This window comes from Polyodon spathula, chromosome 31, assembly GCF_017654505.1.
Source record: "Polyodon spathula isolate WHYD16114869_AA chromosome 31, ASM1765450v1, whole genome shotgun sequence".
Classification (NCBI taxonomy): Eukaryota; Metazoa; Chordata; class Actinopteri; order Acipenseriformes; family Polyodontidae; genus Polyodon; species Polyodon spathula.
In genome coordinates, this window is record NC_054564.1 from 3,564,947 (window position 1) to 3,589,410 (window position 24,464).

General features: G+C 39.2%; 1 protein-coding gene across 1 annotated transcript in view; it reads right to left on the bottom strand.

The window, feature by feature from the left end:
• LOC121303158 (set1/Ash2 histone methyltransferase complex subunit ASH2-like) overlaps nucleotides 1-17,415 on the bottom strand; it is a 64,561-nt gene extending 47,146 nt beyond the window's left edge. The window contains exons 1-5 of the mRNA XM_041233661.1: nucleotides 17,317-17,415; nucleotides 16,431-16,497; nucleotides 15,646-15,791; nucleotides 4,939-5,027; nucleotides 4,430-4,524 (exon numbers count right to left, since the gene is read on the bottom strand). Of these exons, the coding sequence (XP_041089595.1) occupies nucleotides 4,430-4,524; nucleotides 4,939-5,027; nucleotides 15,646-15,791; nucleotides 16,431-16,497; nucleotides 17,317-17,375 (456 nt within the window). The 5' untranslated portion in view covers nucleotides 17,376-17,415. The remainder of the gene's footprint in view (nucleotides 1-4,429; nucleotides 4,525-4,938; nucleotides 5,028-15,645; nucleotides 15,792-16,430; nucleotides 16,498-17,316) is intronic.
• Between the last annotated feature and the right edge of the window lie 7,049 nt (nucleotides 17,416-24,464).

The window sequence follows — 24,464 nt, forward strand, 5'->3', positions numbered from 1 at the left end:
GAGCTGGAGCAGTTATGCCTTGAAGAATGGGCAAAAATCCCAGTAGCTAGATGTGCCATGCTTATAGATACATACCCCAAGAGACTTGCAGCTGTAAATGCTGCAAAAGGTGGCTCTACAAAGTATGGACTTTGGGGGGGGGGGGGGGGGGGGTGAATACCTATGCACGCTCAAGTTTTCTGTTTTTTTGTCTTATTTCTTGTTTGTTTCACAATAAAAAATATTTTGCATCTTCAAAGTGGTAGGCATGTTGTGTAAATCAAATGATACAAACCCCCAAAAAATCTATTTTAATTCCAGGTTGTAAGGCAACAAAATAGGAAAAATGCCAAGGGGGGTCAATACTTTCGCAAGCTACGGTGTATGTATGTATGTATGTATGTGTGTGTATATATATACATACACACACACAAACACACAGTGGTTCCTCTACCATTCTACCAAAAAGGCAGCCGTCAGACCTACAAAATTGATAGAATTCATAAGTGTGCGAGCAAAGTTAGTTTTCAAGTTTATTTCATCGAAATAGACTCTACAAGGCTCCGGCACTGCCTTGCCTCCCCACAAGCACCTACAGGGCTGACTCGGCCAGTTACATTTAACTAATTTATATATATATATATATATATATATATATATATATATATATATATATATATATATATATATATATATATATATATATATATATATATATATATATATATATAAAAAACACACACAGTGCCAAAAAAAGTCTACACCCCCATTAACTTTTTTCACATTTTGTTGGTCAGTGCCTGAAGAGTTTCATGCATTTAATGAAGATGTTTTTCCCTACTTATCTACACACCATACTCCACATTGTTAAGGGGAAAAAGCTTTTATTGAGAAAAAAAAAAAATTTATTAAGAACAGAAAATTGAAAGATCATAACTGGATAACACCCCCCCCCCTTCTCCCAAGTTAACCTTTTGCAGTCCATTTATTAAGTGCTTGTCAGGCGCGTCAGGTCCAATTTATTTTCCCATGCGCGGTTTAAATTTTACATTTTTTTTTTTTTTTTTTTTTGAGGTTTAAAAGGCATTGAATCGCAAAAGGACACTCAGTACTGTATGTACAGCCAAGCCACACATCTTGTTCGTTGTATTTTTCACATACCTCTTTATAGACGTGCATACTGATAAATCCTCTCCTGATCACTCGTTTTATCCCCAAGGTCCTCAATAATGCGATCCATGTCATTATTTTATTACTATAACATCTCCAGAAAGCTCTGCTAATGTCGCCAGTATTCTTTGAGCTCTGGTTGCAGAAGTAGCTACCTCCTTTGTTATGTCTGTGTTATCTCTGTAGTGGATGGGGCTATGAAAACTTTTTGCCACATGGCTACAGAGTGTTTTTTGCATACTTCAGAACGGGATTCAAGGTGGGCTTTCTTGAGTAATGGCTTCCTTCTTGCCACCCTATCATATAGGCCAGATTTGCGGAGTGCTTGGGATATTGTTGTCACATGCGCACTTTGATCAGTCTTGCAAAGTTGCCATTGGCCTCTTGGCAGCCTCTCTGGTCAGTCTCCTTCTTGCTCGGTCATCCACTTTGGAGGGATGGCCTGATCTAGGCAGGGTCTTGGTGGTGTCATACATCTTCCACTTCTGAATAATCGTCTTGACCGTGCTCCAAGGGATATTCAAGGCCTTTGATATTTTTTATACCCATCCCCTGACCTGTGCCCTTCAACAACATTGTCCCGGAGTTCTTTTGAAAGCACCTTGGAGTCTTTGCTTTGAAATGCACTACCCAGCAGAGGGAGCCTACAGGAACTGCTGAATTTATCCTGAAATCATGTGAAATCACTACAATGTAACACAGGTGGAGGCCACTTAACTTGGCGTGTGATTTTGAAAGCGATTGGTTACACCTGAGCTAATTTAGGATTGCTATTACAAGAGGGGTGGACACTTATCCAACCAAGCTATTTCAGTTTTTATTTTTAATTACTTTTCTACAAGTTTCTAGAATATTTCACTTGGAAATTATGGGGTAGGATGTGTAGATAAATGAAAAGAAAAAAAAAATTAATGCATTAATTCCAGGCTATAAGGCAACAAGGTGAAAATTTTGAAAGGGGTGTAGACTTTCTATAGGCACTGTGTGTGTGTGTGTATATTTATATATATATATATATATATATATTAGTGCACATGGCTTCCATTTCATGAATCCAGGAAAATGGGCCAGTGTGCCAAAAATCTGAAAATTTACAAACCATTTTTTAAAAACATAACTATGAACTAATCCTAACTTTCCAGCTGCTTCTGAGACTGTGTACCGAAGTGCTGTGTTGGTACTCGTTCCCGCAGCAAATCTTCTACAAATCGGGTTCTCTACAACTAAGCAACCAATAAGCAAAAAGGAAAGCGCTGAAATCAAAAAATCAAAAACAAAGTAATTATGAAAAAAATGAAGATTTAGAGTGGAGGCTTCATCTGGCTGTGACTGTGAAAAAAGAGTAAATTCTGCCTTGTTTGGTGTCAGTTTCTCGGAAAAAACAGCAGCTTTATTTGTTCTGAAATCAACATTAGTTTACATCATAACCAGTCTCATCGACACTCAGATACGCAATCGAATTGTCAAACTTTTTGATTTGGGATTCGATGTGTTCAGGTCAGAAATGCCGTTCACAATCTTTCCAGGACTTCTTGATATCACTCAGCAAGCTTGGCACTGACTAGGGAGAGGCTACACAAGCGACAACACTGTGACAAGGAATGTTATTATTTTGTATTATGAATATTGTTGTAATAGTGTTTATTATTATAGTTAGGAGTGGAAATTTCGAATACTTTCCTATTTGAATATACAGGCTGCAACATTTTTGTGTATTTGATTACCCAAACTCTGGACCCTTACATTCCCAAGAGTAAAAGGCAAATGCGTGAGCATTAAGCAGACAGCATAACAGTGTAAGCCGGTAAAGTTTAGCCGGGTTCACAAAGTGTACAAACAACGTTCAAGACTATATTTCTTTGTTCAATACCCCATTTCCTTTGGCACAGTTTTTCCTTTTGTTTACTGAATTAAAAATACAGAACTCCATGAGCAGCAATGTCACCACACATCTCTTCAAATTAAAGCAACAGTAGCATAATATTGTGCAAACCACCAAATATTTTTTCTACCTATCATAGCAACCTAAATATTCTACACTATTCTCTGTTTAATTCTAACAAATAATATTTATAAAATAATCTTAGTGTACATATTGTAACCTGGCTAAACAGAAAATACATTCCAACATTACAATAGTTTAACATTACTAATTACAATTAGCCATACTGACATCAGATTAGTCTAAGTCGAGTTACTGTGTTTATTCAAGAACCTGTAAATTATTCAAAACAGGGATACCTGGCTGTGCTTTTAATGGTCAGTGCAAATGTTGCCGTTACTCCATCCATTCTCAAAGTCAGCAGTAGATGTTTTACATTGAATTGCAGCCCAGAGTTAAAAAAATAACTCCTTTCCAACTCCAAGTATCTTGCCTTTTCTCATTAGTCACTGCGTTGTTCTGCTTAACATTTAGTATGTCTTTATATTCACCATAACGTTAAATTACCTTTCTAATTTCAATGTTATCCAAGTTTGGATTACTTCTTTTAGCACTTGCTGTATACATTATTTCAGTTCACACATTCATAGTTTGCCAGTGCTGTGCTCCCAGAAGCTGTTTCATGACTGGCTAACAGCTGCAGAAGCTGCTGTGTACAGTCATTACAGTGGAACTCATGCAGACATCTTAATAGTAGCTAAAAACAAGGCATAAAATTGGCAACATTTTCAAGCAGAATACGATTACTGTGCAAATAACATTTAAGACTGATATAACACTTGAGCATCAGCATTAAAAAATAGAGGCGTTTGCTTCTACTAGTAGCTAATGTATATGTTTTTTTGTGTACTCCAATATGTAATATGCTGTTCGAATATTTTATTTTATTTTCGTGTAATCTTGTATTCGACTACACTGTCCCACGGATCCCTAATTAGGATTATTAAAATTCAGTTTTAGCATTGCTGTCACCATATGATAACAGATCGGTTGCATGTTTGCTTGTGAAAAAATGAGTATCATTTGTACAAATACATTTTCAAATCTTAATAGGATTCTCATTTTCTGACAAGCACACAAATGTGAGCATGTTAAACGGGTGAAGTAACACATATTGAAAGGCTTTGTTTAGCCACTTTCTTTTGAGACATGGGCTCTCTTTGGTTTCCATACACAGTTAGAAACATACTGAAAACAAAAACCATCATGAAAAAATATATAAACATATTGGGCCAGATAAAATTGCATCCAGGCCAGTAAAAACAGTAACTCTGTGGCCCAAGGGGCCGGTAGTTAAAAATCTAAATGTAGAGCCCTGCACACTCCCTTAAAAATTACCTTGTCTTTTGAAAACATGGTTTTAGGATGCTCATCCTGATTCCTGGAGCGCCACGTCAAGTTGGCAAGAGCCGTAAGGCACATCTCCTTCAGGTCTGAAGAATGAGACAAAAAACAAACATTCATCAGCACTGGCCTGAGAACTCACGAGGAGGTAAACTGTTCCATCCAAAGGCAAGGGAGCATTTACAGACTAATTTATTTACCTTTCATCACTGGAAACCCAGGTTCGATTGTTTCACATGCACAATCAGTAGTGGTCTCAATTTTGCCCCCAGTGAACATCACTGAATAACCACAAAACTGTGTAGAAATGTGATTAAGGGCTTCTGGCCAGAAATAGCACATAGCCAACGCTATGGGCTCGTCTTTCATGGGCACTACATTCACAAGCACAACTCTGTGGAATCCACCAATGTAATAGAAGCATGTGGAGTTAGAGTTGAACATTTTCAAAAATTGTATTTGTAGTTATTATAGTACATGTACTTTATAGCCTTTCAACTTACTGGCTTGTTTCCTTAGGAAATAGGTATTGCCGCTGTGATGACACACGTTGCAGTGAAAAACATAGTTTGTCATGAATGGAAGACAGGTTCTGAAAGAAAAAGACAAGTTCAGTTTAATTTCCTAAAGCATAATTGGGTCTGCAAATAAAACCTGCTGGCACATGTGGTGAAAATTCTAAAACTCCAAAGTGTCATTTAATAGATTGAACAGCAACAAAGCAATTATTGAAGTTATAAAACTCAAGGAAAATTACCATTTAAGTTCAGGGCTCTTAAGTTGTTTATTTCCAGTTTAATAACATTAAGGGCACCAATGACTTTGTGAAAGTGAAGTTTAAACTTGAAAAGGACAGATGTACCGATACTGACACTCCCCTATATCGTCACACTCCGATTCTCTAAATTCAATACCTTGTTATATGGTAATTCATCACCCTGATCACTTGCAGCCGCAAGGGAGCTAGGATGGCATCCATGCACTTTCAAAGCGTGTGGGGGGCTAGATAAAGGCCAAATCACATCATGGAAAACTCAGGACGCTCCCCTGTAAGGCGAAGCAGAGATACTTCCTGTGCACTGTACGAATAGGAATGTGGAATCTGCGTTCTTTTGGTCCACTGTGATAAACCACTCGCCCGGCCGGACAGCCAGTTGAATACAGTGTGACGCCAGAGTCTCATTCTCTACCTGCCGAGACGGTAGAGTTGCGGTGGGAGCGCTGCAGCAATTCCTCAACCGCTGGTCCAAAGTAATGGTCAGGGAAGGTAGGGACTGCTTTTGAAGGAAGGAGCCTCCTTCCCATGAAGCCGTGACAATCACATTATGGTCCGCCTCAGCAAAGCTGAAACCCAGTTCTGTAACATCCGTTGCAACCATCGGTACAGGCAGGGTCAGCTCCGGTGCCGGCGTTATTGGCTGAGCTGGGGCCGGAGCAAGGGCTTGAGCCTGCTGCCTGGCCAGGGGCTCACAAGGCCACGTACGGCTCAGCAGTGTATTGAAGCACCCTCAGGCACCAAGGGTGCAGATGCACAGAGGACACTGAGTGAGGTAGAATACACTACTGGTGCACCGAAACATAGGGGGCACCGAGTGCAGGTATTACTGACTGAATGCTGTGGCGCTAAACACCAAGGGCGCCAAAGCACTGAGAGGAGCCCAGCCTTAACCGCGTGAAGTCAACACAACCTGGGGTAGCGCATAGCATATACCGGGGTGGATATACAGGCTTCAGTGGCTGCCGTATGCAATCAGGAGAACAGTACAGGGGAGTACACGGTGTTGCACCATGGTGCAGAGCAGCGATAACCTGGTTCTGGACCTCATACAGTCACACAAAGTGGCAGCGCAACGTGTACGCCAGAGTGAAGCACAGGCTCAAGGAGCTGCTGCGTGTTAGGCAGGAATAAAAGTGTACTTTTATTTTATTTATTTATTTTTTTCTAACTGCAAGGCAATAATAGGAAAACATACAGGATTATACACACAGCAATTCAGCTATGGAAGAAACACATTCACCATGCCAGGCGGGTGACCATGCGTGCCGAGTAGACGGGCTGAAACAAGCCTGCTGATTCAACTCAACAGCGGGACAAGGCAGAGCTGGGTCCCGGTGGTGGAATAACACTACTACTACTTTTTCTTTTTAAACTGCAAGGCAGTAAAAAAAACACACGCAAGTTGTGAAGGTAAAACTGCAGTCACCATGGCAGCGCGTCTAACTTATTTTTTAAAACCAGCACCGATTAGGCGGGTTGAAACAAGCCAGCGGATGCCACTCAACAGCGGGACATAGCAGAGCTGGGTTCTGGTGCAAGAATCACGCTTGTATTATTTTTTATTTGTAAACTGCAAGGCAGTAAAGAAACAAATACATACACACTCCACAGAAAGCAGTGCGGGTAAAAATAACAGTTACCACGGCAACGCAGGTAACTGATTTTGTTTTGTTTTTCAAGCCCACCAAGTTGGCGGGCTGAAACAAGCCGGTGTAAGCAACTCAACAGCGGGGTGCAGCAGAGCTGGGTCCCAGTGGAGGAATCGCGCTTGTATTATTTTTTACTTCTAAACTGCAAGGCAGTGAAATAAAACCACAAACACAACAGCAAAGCTGTGAGAGTAATACCACAGACACCACTGCAACGCGGGTGAACTGAAATTTTTAAAGTGCACCGGGAGGGCGGGCTGAGGTAGTCCAGCAGTCAACTCCACAGCGGGGCACGGCAGAGCCGGGGTCCAGTGGACGATCATGCGTCTCTTCTTTTTAAACTGCAATAGCAGAGGAAAACAAAAAACAGTGAGCACTGTAAGGTTTTAAACAGATTGCAAATCACAAAGCAATGTAGGCTGTTACACAGAAAAAGAGTAAACAACGTAGTAACTGGACAGGGGTGTCTAGTCTGGACTACGTGCAGTCACACAACCGGGGCAGCGTGTAGCCTACAGCAGAGTGGAGCACTGTCTACAGGCAGAGGGCAATGAGGCACCTCGTGCACCTAGCACCCGTGGGCGCTATGCGCACTGAGGTACTAGACACCTGCCTACCAAGCACCATCTGCACCGTGTACCACGCAGCGCTGATTCTGCACTACCGTGGAGGCGCTGAGCACCGTGTGCCCTATGCACTGAGCACCTGTGCAGAGATACCAAAGTATCTGTCTTTCAGTGGGGAGGCCGCTGAAAGACAAAGGCAAAAAAGGCACTGTCTTTTTCAAATCGTCGATTCCAGGAAAGCATCAAGCCAGTTTTCAGCACGAATGCAAGGGAAACACAACCGACTCGATTTGACTTGAGAAGCTCTTTTCTATCAATACAGAGGTCTTACCATACAGTTTTGAGAGGGAAAAACAGGAGGAACTTCCTTTGGGTGAGGGTTTTATTCCCTCGGTGGGCGGGACCGAGTGCGTCATCCCAGCAAGGGGCCTGTCGGCAAGATATTGCAAAATGTTTTCTCGCTTAAGTGAGGCATATACTGTTAATTGAAGGACAAAGGGAGACATTCTAACGGATACAAACAAATGGCTTACCTTAATGAAATGGGCCAATTTGTTTAACCTGAAAAAGGCTCAACGCAGACTTAAATAAGTGACTTATTAACCACATTAACCTTTTGCGGTCCTATGTTAGACTAGGTCGGACATTATAATTTTCCCTTTGCAGTCCGATGTCGGACCTTGTCCGACATCAAAAAGACGTCAAGCACAGCTCTCTAGTCGTTTTCTCTCCGGAAAAAAGCAGAGAAAAACTTTCAATGGCCGACTGAGACCGATAGAAGCTGAGAGAACACGAAAAAAAAAAGGGTGGATCTGAGTAATACACATAGCCCCTGCACCACAGAGATAACACGGAAATAAACAAAGACGATAACTGCTTCTGCATCCAGTGTTCATTTGCAGAGCTTTTTGAGATGTTACAATAATAAAATAATGACTTGGATCACATTATTTAGTTTGGTGACAAAACAAGTGATCAAGAGAGGATTTAGTACTGGGTGTCCTTTTGCTATGCAGTGCCTTTTAAATCAGTTTTATTCTGGAAAAAAAAAAGTTAAGCAGCGTGTGTGAAAATAAATTGGACCTGACGCGCCTGACAAGCGCTGAATAAATGGACTGCTAAGAGTTAAATGATAAAAAAAAAAAAAAAAAAAGTACGGTAAGAAGTTTGTTTGTTTATTTGCACAAATGAAGGCTCACCTAAACTAAAGCTGAAGTTTTGTAAACAGCAGAATAGTTTTTTGTTTTACTTTGTTTAAAGAAGTGTTTACATATTCAATGTTTTTTTTTTTTTTAACTGCTTAAAGAATGTTGAGCTTAAATTGCTTTGCAAAATAGATGGAATCGTTCAATCGGGGATAGTATTCAGCAGGATACAGTCGTGCCACAAACAGTGAAGTTAAAAATAAAAAAAAAAGGGGTATGCTTTTTTGTTTTTATGGAACCGTTTGGCTGATTTGACACTAAATGAGTGTTTATTTTTTATTTTTACAGTATAAACTGTTTCTCAGAAGTAACCATGTATGTTTCATACAGATGGGAAAAGACGATAAAACGCCACTAGACCTACCGTTAAAAGATTAAATGATTAATGTTTTATTAAAATGGCCTGGAGACACTAATTGCATAACTAAAAAAATAAAATGTTTGAATTTTGAAAACATAGTAGTGTGTGTGTGTGTGTGGTTTTTTTATTTTGTTGACCCTCACTATAACGCCATCCTTGCTCATTGCCCTTTTTGCCCATGGCTCTTACCTGGTGGTATAAAGAGGGTTGGCTATTACAAAAGCTAAGTGCTACAGTGTGACAGAAATACAATGAGTTCTGGTTGTAAATCTCTCTCTCGACCTGTGAGGGTGCTAAATAGCGAAAGGAAAAGTCTCTGGACGGGCTGGCCTGACAGTTAGTTTCTGAGGTCTGGAAGGAAGAGACTGTTGCAGGAACGTATTGACCTGGAAGGTAAACTAAGTAGCAGCTGCAAGCAATAAACGCAGATGGAATCGTTTACCAAGGTAAGTCATGCGGGGTAGCATAAAAGGGGCCAGAGAAACGCTAATCTTTTCCTTCGCTTGGTTTTGGGTTAGAAACTGGAAGGACCGTGAGAGACGCAGAGAAAGCGTATTGGAAACATTCGTGAGTGTTTGTTTGTCTGTGTTTGTTTAGTAACTGTCTGTGTTTTCTGATTATAGCACTAGATGGCTAAACACCAATCCGGAGCTGTAGCCGAGGGCAGCACAAACCGGATCAACACTGCACTACAGTCACGATTAACATTGTTATCACTGTCATTCACAAATAAAGCATGCATTATATTGTACTGCAGCACAAGCACTGAGAGCACTCACTTTGGGCTGGTGATGGTGTGGGTGTCTAATTGTGTGTGTAAGTACTGTGCATATTATTTACAGGACTGCAACCCTTTTTCAATACTGTGCAGTACACATGATTGTGTGTTGCAAGCTCGTTATTTACTGTCTGGTCATCAGACCCTTGGATTATAAACAAATAATGAACAAACTATTTCACCTGTACTGTACTTTGCTGTCTGTTGGTGTCTTTGGATTATTTCACCAGCACCGCACCTGCTATACACCTGTTCACTATCAGCAGCCACTTTGCCACATAGTTATTTCAAATTTAAAACATACTGGTAAGTTTCTTTTTTTTTTTTTTTTTTTTAATATCTGCTGAGATCAAATGCGGTAGGTCCAGGAAAAAAAAAAAAAAAAAGAAACATACATGTTCAGATTCAGAATCTAGTGCAAAATGACATTGTCCAGACCTGTCGGCAGATAGTCTTTAAAAATAAATGTAAAAACAATAAAAATTGCACTGATACAATTCTTAAATTGGTGACGAATAAAAAAAAAAAAAAAATAGCTGAGCGTGTGTGCAATTTCTAATATTACTGGATGCAGAACTCCAGAAAAAAGACGAGGGGGACAACAATATACTATACAAGGTATTGTGGCGATTGAAGTTCTGCGCTGGAGATGACCTCATTATCGAAAGGAATAGAAAAAAAACATGCATGACAAAAGTAAAAAAATAACCAAACCACCAAAGAGAACAGAAAAATCACTGACCAAGGGGGAGTAGCCTAAAAGTGGCATGCATTACCTATTAAATGTTACCTTAAGTTCAATGTACAAAGCGTGAATTCAGGAGATTCGTTTTTTCTCGAAAAAAATCAATATTTTAATTGGCGTTCCGGTACTTTAAGATGCAGGACTACAGCACTGCATGTATGGTTTGTGGTACTACCAGAATGCAGAGCAGTTTAGAAGCAGTTTGAAAGCAGGTTGACAGCTGCAGAAGAAACTAAACTTTAAAAAAAAAAACCCTCAGCATGGTCTTCAAGCCATTAATCTGTGACACCTGCTTGATGTGGGAAATCCAAGAAAACCCAGCGGAGCTAAACCAAGTGTGCGTAAAGTACTGCACGATCCAGGACTTGCATAAACTAGTAAGTATGCTAGAAATGGAGCTGGAAGAAGTGCGACAGCAACAGGATCTTGAGGAACTGGCACACCCACAATTCATGGAAGTCTGCATCACCCCTAACAGACTGAAAGCCACCAGGGAGATAGAAGGTCAGAACAGCTGGGTTCAGGTAGGCAGAAGCAGGGGAAAAAAGAAACTTCGTCAAACACAACCACCAGAAATCAAAACAACCAACAAATCTGAGTCACTTCAGGATTTTGATGAGCAGAACCAACAACAAGAGAACGAAAGGAACAACATCCAGGACCCCATTGACAGTGGTGACCAGACAGCAAAAAGAAGGGAGGTCATGATTGTTGGGGACTCCATATTGAGAAACACAGCAAGTTCAATTCACAGTTTGGACCCCCTTACTACAACAGTGTGCTGCCTTCCGGGAGCCTCGGTCAAGCACATCACTGAGAACGTGGACAGGCTCCTAGAACGAACAGGAGACGACCCGGTAGTAGTCGTCCACATCGGTACAAACAACATTGGAAGAGACAGACCAAAATCCCTGCAAAACAAATTCAGAGAGCTAGGAAGGAAATTAAAAAAGAAAACCAAAACTGTGGTATTTTCTGGTATACTACCGGCACCTTGCAAAGGACCATATGGACAGCTGGAAATAATTAATAAAAACGCATGGCTGAAGACGTGGTGCACACGGGAAGGCTTCACCTATCTTGATCATTGGACCACATTCTACAACGAGGACTATCTGTACAGACGGGACGGACTGCATTTAAATAACAAGGGAACCAGACTACTTGGAGAAAAGATCCTTGAGCAGGTTCAGAAGCATTTAAACTAGAAAGGAAGGGGGGAGAAATCAACAAAAAAACAGAAGGGAGACCGCATCAAAACAAGGACAACAACTCAGGTAAGACAACCATTAAATGTATTTATCTAAATGCTAGAAGTATCAGAAACAAAATTCTAGAACTTGAAGCTACTGCACTAACAGGTAACTATGATGTGATAGGTGTTACTGAAACTTGGTTGTCTGAGAGTGATGGGGACAAATATAATATTTGTGGGTATACACTGTAAAGGAAAGACAGGCAGGACAGAAGAGGAGGAGGGGTAGCATTATACATAAACAGTCTTGAAGCCCAGGGGTTAAACCTGGACAAAGAAAATAAAGCCGAATCAATATGGGTCAGAATAACGGACAAAAATTCAAAAGGGCATAATAATAGGAGCATGCTATAGACCGCCAGATTCAGACGGTGAGCAAAATAATCTGTTATACAATGACATTAGAAATGCGTGTAGCAAAGGAGAAGCCATACTAATGGGGGATTTCAACTTCCCCCATATAAAATGGGAAAACCCGGTGGGTAGCACGAAGGATGAAATAGAAATGGTGGAAATGACAAATGACTGCTTCCTAACACAATTTGTCAAGGCACCAACTAGAGGGGAGGCATGCCTTGATTTAGTCTTTTCAAATAACAAAGACAGAATAACTAAAACAGAGGTCAGTGAACCACTGGCAAACTCAGACCACAACATGGTCAAATGAAGTGTTTTAAAACCCCAAAAGTAAAGACTAAAGCTAAGGTTTACAATTTTAGAAAAGCAAACTATGAAGGTATGAAACAGAAACTAACAGAAGTAGACTGGAGTAAAATAGAGAAAACACCCAAAAAATGTAGTACTAGAGGCGCAAAACAATTACATCCCTAAAGTAGACAAATCTAAATGTAAAACTAAATGGCCAAAATGGTTTAATAGATCAATTAAAAAAAATATTCAGCGAAAAAAGGCACTTTACAGAGCGTTAAAAAAGGACGCAGAACGAGTACACGGAACTGTAAACGCAAGTCAAAAAGGAAGTTAGAAAGACCAAGAGAGAAATAGAAATGAACATTGCTAAGGGGGCTAAAACCAATTCCAAAATGTTTTTCCAATATTACAACAGCAAGAGAACATTCAAAGAGGAGGTTAAATGTTTAAGAGATACAAATGGCAAAATCGTAGATGAAGAAAAAAAAAAATAGCAAATATATTAAATGATTACTTTTCACAAGTTTTTACAAAGGAAGATATGGACAGCATGCCTCACATGTCACCCAGTTCCTATCCAGTTTTAAATAACTTTAGCATAACTGAGGCAGAAGTGTTAAAGGGACTAGGAGCTCTTAAAATAAAGAAATCCCCTGGGCCAGATGAGATCCTCCCAATAGTACTCAAAGAAATGAAAGAAGTTATTTACAAACCGCTAACCAAGATCATGCAGCAGTCTCGACACAGGGGTGGTACCGACAGACTGGAAAATTGCAAACGTAATACCGATCCACAGAAAGAGAAACAAAACTGAACCAGGTAACTACAGACCAGTAAGCCTGACTTCTATTATATGCAAACTTATGGAAACTATAATAAGATCCAAAATGGAAAATTACCTATATGGTAACAGGGTCCTGGGAGACAGTCAACATGGTTTTAGGAAAGGGAGATCGTGTCTAACTAACTTGCTTGATTTTTTTGAGGATGCAACATCGATAATGGATAATTGCAAAGCATATGACATGGTTTATTTAGATTTCCAGAAAGCTTTTGACAAAGTCCCGCACAAAAGATTAATTCTCAAACTGAACGCTGTTGGGATTCAAGGAAACGCATGTACATGGATTAGGGAGTGGTTAACATGTAGAAAACAGAAAGTACTGATTAGAGGAAAAACCTCAGAATGGAGTGTGGTAACCAGTGGTGTACCACAGGGATCAGTATTAGGTCCTCTGCTATTCCTAATCTACATTAATGATTTAGATTCTGGTATAGTAAGCAAACTTGTTAAATTTGCAGACGACACAAAAGTAGGAGGAGTGGCAAACACTGTTGCAGCAGCAAAGGTCATTCAAAATGATCTAGACAAGATTCAGAACTGGGCAGACACATGGCAAATGACATTTAATAGAGAAAAGTGTAAGGTTCTGCACACAGGAAATAAAAATGTACATTATAAATATCATATGGGAGATACTGAAATTGGAGAAGGAATCTATGAAAAAGACCTAGGAGTTTTTGTTGACTCAGAAATGTCTTCATCTAGACAATGTGGGGAAGCTTAAAAAAAGGCTAACAAGATGCTCGGATACATTGTGAAAAGTGTTGAATTTAAATCAAGGGAAGTAATGTTAAAACTGTACAATGCACTAGTAAGACTTCATCTTGAATATTGTGTGCAGTTCTGGTCACCTCGCTATAAAAAAGATATTGCTGCTCTAGAAAGAGTGCAAAGAAGAGCGACCAGAATTATTCAAGGCTTAAAGGCATGTCATATGCAGACAGGCTAAAAGAATTGAATCTGTTCAGTCATGAACAAAGAAGACTACGCGGCGACCTAATTCAAGTATTCAAAATTCTAAAAGGTATTGACAGTGTCGACCCAAGGGACTTGTTCTGCCTGAAAAAAGAAACAAGGAACAGGGGTCACAAATGGAATTTAGACAAAGGGGCTTTCAGAACAGAAAATAGGAGGCACTTTTTTACACAAAGAATTGTGAGGGTCTGGAATCAACTCCCCAGTAATGTTGTTGAAGCTGACACCCTGGGATCCTCCAAGAAGCTGCTTGATGAGATTTTGGGATCAATAAGCTACTAACAACCAAACGAGCAAGATGGGCCGAACGGCTTCCTCTCGTTTGTAAACTTTCTTATGTTCTTATGTTCTAATATTTTACTTCAGGCTTGCATAAACAACATACCACAATGTTTGATGCTACACAGCCATCCTTTTTAAAAAATGTTTATTAGGAAATGATTCCACACAACTTCGCTTTGCAGAATTTAAGCAGCTCAAAATCTGTGTGCTACTGCCATATTTTCTTTTGTGTTAGCGCTGCTTGCATTACGAATTCTCGCAAGACAATAGCCAACATTTTCCAGTAAACAGTTCCCTGAATCGGTTTAACCAAAAATACTGGTACTGTATTAAAATATATAGTTTGCCTCCCTGGTACCCTATGGCTTTAGGTGCCTGTGGTCTCAATCAAGTTACTGTCTAACAGGAGAAAAAATAAACTCTAAAGCAGGGCTTCTCAAACTCGGTCCTGAGTGAAAGTGTTTCGTGCGTAGACGGAATTCCATCAAAAGGCATCTGCCAGGTCCATTTCCTATGATTTATGTAGAAATTACACATAAATCCAGAGGGCGGGGTATGTATTTATCTCGGGAAAATTGTAAAATGTTTTCACACATTCTTGATTTTTGTGAACCTTTAGAGCAGCTTCAATTAAGGGTCTAGTTAAGTAATTGAGAGCTTGGTTGGAATGAAAACCATCAGCCACATGGGGTCCACAGGACCGAGTTTGAGAAGCTGCTCTAAAGGTTCACAAAAATCAAGAATGTGTGAAAACATTTTACAATTTTCCTGAGATAAATACATACCCCGCCCCATGGATTTATTTTTCATTTCTACATAAATCATAGGAAATGGATCTGGCAGGTGCCTTTGATGGAATTCCGTCTACACACGAAACACTTTCACTCTTGTAAGTGTGATATACAGATGGACAGATGTACAGCTAGACAGACAGACACCTCCATATATTCCCAGAAACTAATATTTTCTGGAGCTAAATAATGTTAGCAAGTTTCATGACGTATCCACTATATCCCTTTCACAATGGATCTCCAGCCTGTAATACAGGGGAAGGGCACTGAAATTGGTAGTGAAGTTATGGGGTGTTCTGTGCACTTTCATAGTAGAACATTAAGACATACGCAGTGTCAATGCTGAATGTATCGGCTGTAAACCACTTCATACAGATTCCACACTGCAGCTCCACCTCTCCCAGCTGCCTGCCATTCTCCTCGTCCACAGATCCAGTCTGAGTGTCCATGGCCTCAGAGCTGTCACCTGCACCATCCTGTACACAAGACAATAACCGAGGATCAGCAGAAAAGCATGAGCTCATTTACTCAGTCACAATAACAGGGTTGTGGCCCCCTTGGCCAACCATTAGTTAAAAACACATTTGGCAGATGACAATTTGGCATTCAAACTAGGGATTAATACTCATCAAGCCAGCTTGTATAGTAAACGGGTCTAGTTTCTAAAACACTTGTCCTGTCACGTGATTTCAACATGGTAAGCCGCTTAGCTAAAATAAAGTGGCCTCTAATCAAAGCCCTGCTTACTTTCCTTTGAAAATATAAGACATTGCTATAATAAATTGTGTACAATTTTGCTGAAAAAGGAGTTTTGCTATATTTTGTAATCATCAATCTCTTTCCTGCTTTCACATGAACAGACCTTTGTGGTTTTGAAAGCTTATGATTAATTATTCTTTAGTTAGTCCAATAAGAGGCATCACATCATTCTTTGGCTAAAAAATGAGCAACTTAAATGAGGGGTAAGACTTCAAACAGTACAGTATTTTTACAATGTAAAGAGTCTGCTGATGGGTACCATGTTTAATGAGGGCTTTCCTTGACTGCATGTGTTACTGTGCGAGTGCTCCACCACACAGATAGACGGCACATGTAAAACAGGAGCTGGAACTTACCATGGCTTCTTTCCCATTGGAAGATTCCATATCCATAACTGCTGCCAAGCCACCTAAAGCAGCCTCACTGGAATGAATTAACAAAAAGATTCAAAACATTGCAGACACAAAAAAAATTGATTAATATATCCTCTACCTATACTTAAAACTATTAATACAATACATGTAATAATTTGTCATGTGTGTATGTACATTGTCAGGTGAATAGAATATTATTTTACAATATTCCATTTACATACATAATCAATAACCACACACACACACACACACACACACACACACACACAGAAGAGGTCACTGTTCCCCTCATACAATTGAAACCATGTATCATTTCAAACAAGGCAAACGAGCCTGTACTTTGCACAACATAATATTTCTTTTTAGTTTCAGCAGGCCAGTATGTGTTAACATTCATTACAACAAGCAGTAATAAGGTGTACAGAATACAGCATGAACTGGAATTGAAAATGCATGCGACTTCAACGTGTTAGGTTCACTACGGTCAGATTAATGACATTTGAAAACGAACCTTTTGACTGAAGCTGTAACCTAACAAATCTAGAAAGTTATGCAGCACCATGCTTTGTCACTGATAGATCGTTGCTACAATACTTACCATAAGCAAACAGATTATACAGCCTATTCACAGTGCATAAGCATAATGCGTTATGGATAACTGCAGCCCTCTCGTGCTGTTCTCCTATAATAATATAACAGTAATGTTTTTATTTCTTTATCTTTTCCAATTTAATTCACTTATTTCAGTTGCAACTGTTTTGTGTGTTCATACGCTCCAGCCTTCAGCCCCATTTTTTTTTTCTTTTTTCGATTTCACATATATTATCTTTCATCTACACAAAATCCCTCCGGTTTGATCACAACTTACCCATCTGGACTCTCTGTTTGTACAATAGGAGCGCAAACCGCCTCTCCCTCCGCCGCCATCTTCAATCACTTACATCCCGCGAGATTTCAAAATAAAACTCTCGCGGTGCTTCGCCAGAAGACAAATTGAGAAAAGCGTTCAGGAAAAATTCAACATGACCTGTCAATTAAATTAGAATTTATTAACATAATCTATCATAAAGGAACAAGTGTAATATATTTTAAATAAATGCAGCGCGCATAGACACGTAGTGAAGCTAGTGATAAAGTGATAAGAATGTGTGGTGGAGTCTCACTTTCTAGTCACGCCTGCTACAGGCAGCGCTCATCTCGTTCAGGTGGATGCAAACTGTGTATTTGATCCAGTACAAGCTTCGGTATAAACAATGTTCGGTACATGAGCACTACAGCCGCGCATAAACTGGTCTCCAGGATTGTTTCAGAGTCTCAGGTCTCAATGCAAACACAACCCTGCCAAAATTACATCAGCTGCAATTGTTTACACAACTGCTGAAATCGTCTGAAATCAGTCCGGTTGGAGCTAGGATATTAGGGTAATAACTAAATGAAATACCGGTAATGAACTTGTGTGGTATAACACCAGTGGTGTAATTAGTGGTGGATTACATACAAGATATTCCCTTTTTTTTTTTTACCAATGTAATAATATAATCCTGTTCATTTCACTGGTTCGTTGACCACAGTTGCGTCCCGTTACCCGACTTGCTGGACGCGTTACCGCTCTGCACTAAGCCTCGTGTGGGCGGATGGGAGTTGCGGTTTCAATACCGCGCTAAACGGCTCTTTAATACTGCGTCACAAACACTCACTTTCTTGGATATTGTTGCTACGCGGTTCTAAACAACATGGCGCTCACTGCATAGACTTTTTAAAAACGAATTGTTAAAAACGAAAGTGGAAACTCTTTCAAATCAGGGGAATAACAACCATTCGTGTATAATGGTGCATTTGGTGTCTTGAAAACCGGAAAGTTTCAGACCTACGATGTCGAGGCAAGTTTCTCGCTAAATTCACGCTGGGATTTTTTTTTTATATATAATTTATTTGTAATGAAAAATACATGTAGTTAACACCGATGTATTATTCTGCTGTACATTTTACCAGTTACTTCGCTGTTCTCTGTAGTATGATCAAATTACATGTCTATACACAAATGGTGATGTTTATGTTTTATTAGTAGCCTAATATTCGAACAGTTTCCTACAAACCGGTACGTCTTGCCATTTAGGAACCAGCAAATCACTAACGAAACAGCAGTTTCCTCTTTCTCAGAAAGTTTCTGAATTGTGGTTGCAGTCTGCAGCGCAACACTTGACCATGCACTTTACTGTTTTTTGATTTACATAAAAAATGACCTCTTATAATTTAATTTTGTTTAGAACCACTAAGCAGCGGATGTGACGTCACATAATAGAAGCGCTAATCACCAAACCACATTAACTATAATTCCTCACGTCGTGTGTCGTCGCAGCAGGTTGATCAGCTGGCCGCTAAGAATGTTGGGAAGTGTGGTTCCGAAACCAGGCGAGTTCTACTGAGGTAAAAACTGAGATTTCTGTTTTTTTTTTTTACATAGCATTTTTTTTAAAAAAGACACTGCGTTATTACCAAAAGTTTTGTTTAATTCTTTAAAAATGATGCACGTGACATCCTGTGATCTACATTTTAAGTGATTTTGGAAAGAAGTGGATTCTGGCTGGAGTTCATTACAAATACAATTTCTGCCAAATGAGTACATCGTTTAAGAAGTTAAGTAAACAGTCTTGTATGCTGTAACAGCATTTCGTTACAGAATAGGTTGTCAGTGTATGCATAAATAGTATTCGCCATGGGTACGTAATTGAATTAGACATGCGTTTTTGTATGAAGTGCATTGGTGTAATGTGTATAACAGTAACATATAAATACGTGGTACAAACTTACTGATGTTCTTTAGAACAGAATACAAACAAGCAATTGTTTAAAAAAAATCAGAATAACATTGGCGCAAATTCAGCAAGTCGTGGGCTGAGGCCACAAGAGAAATACGGTAGCCAGAAGTTATTTTATGGTTTATGGTCGCCAGAAGAGGACTATTATGTTGGGCTGTATTTCTTTTCTCACAGGTTTCACGAATTCTGTGATATGCACATATTGCCGTGTAATATCCACATAGTCCCCCGTGAAAATTGCAATTTCTGAAAGAATACTTTAAATATACATATTTGTTAGCATTTAAAAAGAAATGCAGCAAACGTCTGTTTTACTGAAGCACAATCTACCTGTAACATTTAGGAACTTAGCACCCGTTTTAGTTTGCTTCAGATAAATTCATCAACACATTGCGTAGAAAGGTTTAAAACATGACTTCAACGATATAGCCACCAGTTGCATGAAAGATGCTCTGTCCAGTACAAGGCGACATTTCACGTGTCTTGTTTTTGTGTGGTGTTTTTTTCAAACAAATCACGGATGTTGATAAAATAATGTGTTTAAAAAGGTGCACATTTAAAACGTAATATTCAGCATTTTAGCATTTACTGTTCAGTTAAGTATTTAGGAACACGTGTTAGTAAATACAGGGAGTGTTACTAAATAAACAGTACAGTGATAACACATTGTAACCGTTAAAGAAATAAATAAACATGAAAACACAAATACAAAGATACTGCACAGAAACACAGTGCAACTGTTTGATAGCCAAATGCACACAAGAAATTTCAGATGATAAACAAGCATTCTTTGGAGAAATGCACAGAAAGGAAATGTATTGAGCTACAGGTAAGTCCCACAGATTTTTAGCACAAAGGTAGTCATATGCAAATCTGTGCAGGAATAGAAATAAGACTCATATTGCATAGCAGTTTCCCCATTCCAGGTTTTAAAGTGAGCTTGATTAGCCACAGTATATATGTAACAAGCTCAACTAAAACCAGGAAAGGATTAAACTACTTTGTAATTGGAGTCTTTTTGCACCCCTGATGTACAGTAATAATCTTGAATTAAATGAATTAAAAATCCTAAAACAATTAAATATGACTGCCTATGATTAACAATGTGGTTTTGTTTTGTTTTTTTTTTTACAGCTGAAAGCAGTAAATCCCAGTCAGCTTGGCAGTAGCTGAATGTCTGCTGCAGGAGCACCCTAACCCCCCCCCCCCCCCCCCCTGCTGACCCCAGGACCAGAGTTCACCAGCACCTTGCCTCCTTGAGCTAGTTGTATTTTATATAGTTAACAAATGTACCCCACTCCTTCACACATGTATTAGCTGTCTGCACGTGATGAACATGTTTTAATTTTCACCCAAGCCTCTTCTCCTGGGCAGAGTTACTGCACTAAGGATCATGTTCAATCTGTGAAACTCGCTCCCTGTGCTTTTAATTGCACCCAAAGATATAAAGGCAGAGGTATTGTAACAAAGACAGCAGGATCAAGCACCAAGAGTTTTATCAATGCAAAGTAGAAGTCTGTGCACAGAATCCCTTGCTGCTGGTTCTAGCTTAATATACACCTAAAACCTGCATGGTGTCACACAGTCTTGGCTGGCATCTTCCTGATGAGAGCTGACTGCTTTCCCTCATTGTTGTTTGAAGGCTGTTGTGGACCCCTTTCCAGTGTTCTAATAAGACCAGGACAAAAATAACTAACTTGGTTGCAGTGGTTCTCTTCTAAATCGGTCCAAAGAACCGTTAAAAAAAAAAAAAAAAAAAAAAAATATATATATATATATATATATATATATATATATATATATATATATATATATATATTTTTTTTTTTTTTTTCTATTTCTCATCCCTCATCGAGCTGGTATAATCCGCTGCAGACCTGGTTTGCTTTCTGTTTTGCACTAGTAGTATAATTTTTTCAGTGGCTCCATTGCCATCAGTCTGTGGAACAACCAGGGCTTGAAACCCTAGGAATGCAGAGATCTGGCAACTACAGTTTGGAGGTGTCAATTTTTTAACACTATGCAGGTCCCACTATTAGTAATAGTAGTCCACTTGTGTTCTGGCTCTCTCCCAGAGCCACTTAGCTTGCACTGACGAACTAGAGCACCCAGAGAGGGGGGTATAGATGTCTCTGTGGGAAAGCCATGGAAGGAGATACCGATCATATGGAGGTATGGCTCTTTAAACCATATCATCCTGTGTAGTTAGTGCCCCCTATTGTACATTTTGAGTACTATATTTTTTTGCCATAATGTTGTCATTGGGTATGCGGCAGGCAGGACATCATGACTGGGTCAGTGTTCCAAGTCTGCGGGGAGTTTTCATTTGTCACCGATTCATTCAGGGACGTGGAGGAAATCTGCAAGTTTATCTCCAGAAATGGCCCATGGAATCATCAGTAATTGGTGCTGTCTTGGATACAGCAGTACCTGCCAACCAAGTTAACTAGCAGCCCTCTATATAAGTGTGCCAGGTCTGCTGTCAAACTTCTATCTTATTTATTATTTAAATAATCAGTGCAATAATTCCCAAATGCATAACTCACACCTCATAAAAAAAAATAATAATAATACATAATTGAGTGCAATTGGGTTACTTTTCAGGCAGTCTGTTTAAGTCTAGAAGACCAGGATATCGTGTGCATGAGACAGAACTACCACCTACGGGCACATTATTGATTAATTATTGAAAAATTTTGTCTGCCTGTTACTGTTTTTTTACCTTTTAATAGCAGTAGGTAGCCAGTGCCCTTGTTTTCCTGTAGTGCCTTTACAGATTATGGTGAGCTCTTTATCTTCCATGGGCTTATTCTTGTCGATCTGTTGTAAGCTGGTTTACCTGCTCAGCATCTCCTCAGCACTGCTGCTGCTCTGCCTGGTCTATATTCCCAGCCTTACATGGTGCGTGGAACACTACTGCTTCTTAGATCTGTTCAGGTGTTTTGTTTCAACCTTGTGGTATCCCCTGCATATTAATGTCTGTCTGTCAATAGGTTATGTGTGTCTCATCATAATGTTTTCCCATTATGATGAAACTTGGCCTTTCTTTAACTATTAATGAGTGGCTCAGAATCACATGTACATAATGTGGATGTAGGTCATGTTGAACTACTTTATGATACTGATGTCCATTAACCTCCACTGGGGTGCATATCCCAAAACCTTTTTAGGGTATTCTTTACCAACTTCTCTGGATATTTAAAGATGCCTACCTTTACATAACTGTGTACATAGCTAGATAACTGCTTATTCAGTTGTACGTTACATTTACATTTTCACGTCTATCAAGAGGACATTTTGTTGTTACTAAAATAATTGCTTTGTATTTAAAGTACTGTATTCTGCCAAGTCAATGCCCTGATTGCAAATATACAAATAATGTCTGAGCGGAAATATCGTGGCTCACGTGAATAGCAAAAACTGCCTAGAAGTAGTTGCTCTGTGCATTAATGATTCAGACAATTTTTTCCATCATCAATGATGAAGGTTCAGATGACGAAGACGCAGAGTTCTGTAATTTCCAATCAGATGATACAGACTCCACAGTTTGATTTCGCTTTCCTGTTACGCTACAATCCATATTTTGAATTAAAAAATGTTTTAGACACTGCAAGAGCTTGTAACGCATTGTTTTTGTAGTTAACATTTTAATGTTATAGTGCTACTTTGGATGCTGTGTTAATTGTATTATTTCGTGTGGTGTTTTCACAGTGGACACTACAATTTCTTTCTTACAGAGATTATGTAAAGCCATTTATTTTAGTGGACAGGAAATTTCACATGTTTTTATATATTTTTTAAATGTAGTGACTTCTAGCATTTTTCACCTACAAATGTGTTTATTTTCATGATGTGTTTTTGCACTGCACACTGTTGCTTTAAAGTTTAATGTTTGCTTTGTGAAAATATTTGAAATGACAAAACAGTGACATACTGCAGCAACTTTGAATTGTATTTTACCTTTCATTAAATATGTTAATGCACTTAATTCTTTAGCGTGACTCTGCTCTACCTTTTAATTTTAAGCATGCCGAATTGTAAACGTTATCTAATAACCCCACCAATCCCCCCCACCCAATTCCTTGTTCTTCTTGGCACCCGTTTTAACTGTTTCATCAACCCTCAGTCATAAAAACATGAGGTGCAGAGAGTACTTTACTGTTACACAGTGCTATATTATATGTAGCATTGTATCACTGATAAAGTGGAAGAATATTCACATTCTCACATCATAAACATAGTGTTCTAGAATTCACCATTCATATATATCCTACCAATAATTATTTGTGCTTACTCTAAATATGCTAATATCGATAATATTTCTCGTTTTATTAGGGATTGAATGAGGATCTTTTTTAATTTGAGCTCAAAGGTACTGCATAAATGGTGACAATTAGCAGGTTACACAAGTCATAAGAACATAAGAACATAAGAAAGTTTACAAACGAGAGGAGGCCATTCGGCCCATCATGCTCGTTTGGTTGTTAGTAGCTTATTGATCCCAAAATCTCATCAAGCAGCTTCTTGAAGGATCCCAGGGTGTCAGCTTCAACAACATTACTGGGGAGTTGATTCCAGACCCTCACAATTCTCTGTGTAAAAAAGTGTCTCCTATTTTCTGTTCTGAATGCCCCTTTTTCTAAACTCCATTTGTGACCCCTGGTCCTTGTTTCTTTTTTCAGGCTGAAAAAGTCCCTTGGGTCGACACTGTCAATACCTTTTAGAATTTTGAATGCTTGAATTAGGTCGCCACGTAGTCTTCTTTGTTCAAGACTGAACAGATTCAATTCTTTTAGCCTGTCTGCATATGACATGCCTTTTAAGCCCGGAATAATTCTGGTCGCTCTTCTTTGCACTCTTTCTAGAGCAGCAATATCTTTTTTATAGTGAGGTGACCAGAACTGCACACAATATTCAAGATGAGGTCTTACAAGTGCATTGTACAGTTTTAACATTACTTTCCTTGATTTAAATTCAACACTTTTCCCAATGTATCCGAGCATCTTGTTAGCCTTTTTTATAGCTTCCCTACATTGCCTAGATGAAGACATTTCTGAGTCAACAAAAACTCCTAGGTCTTTTTCATAGATTCCTTCTCCAATTTCAATATCTCCCATATGATATTTATAATGTACATTTTTACAATTTTATACATACTCTTCCCATCTCATTACATGTTTGGCTTTCAAATTATCTT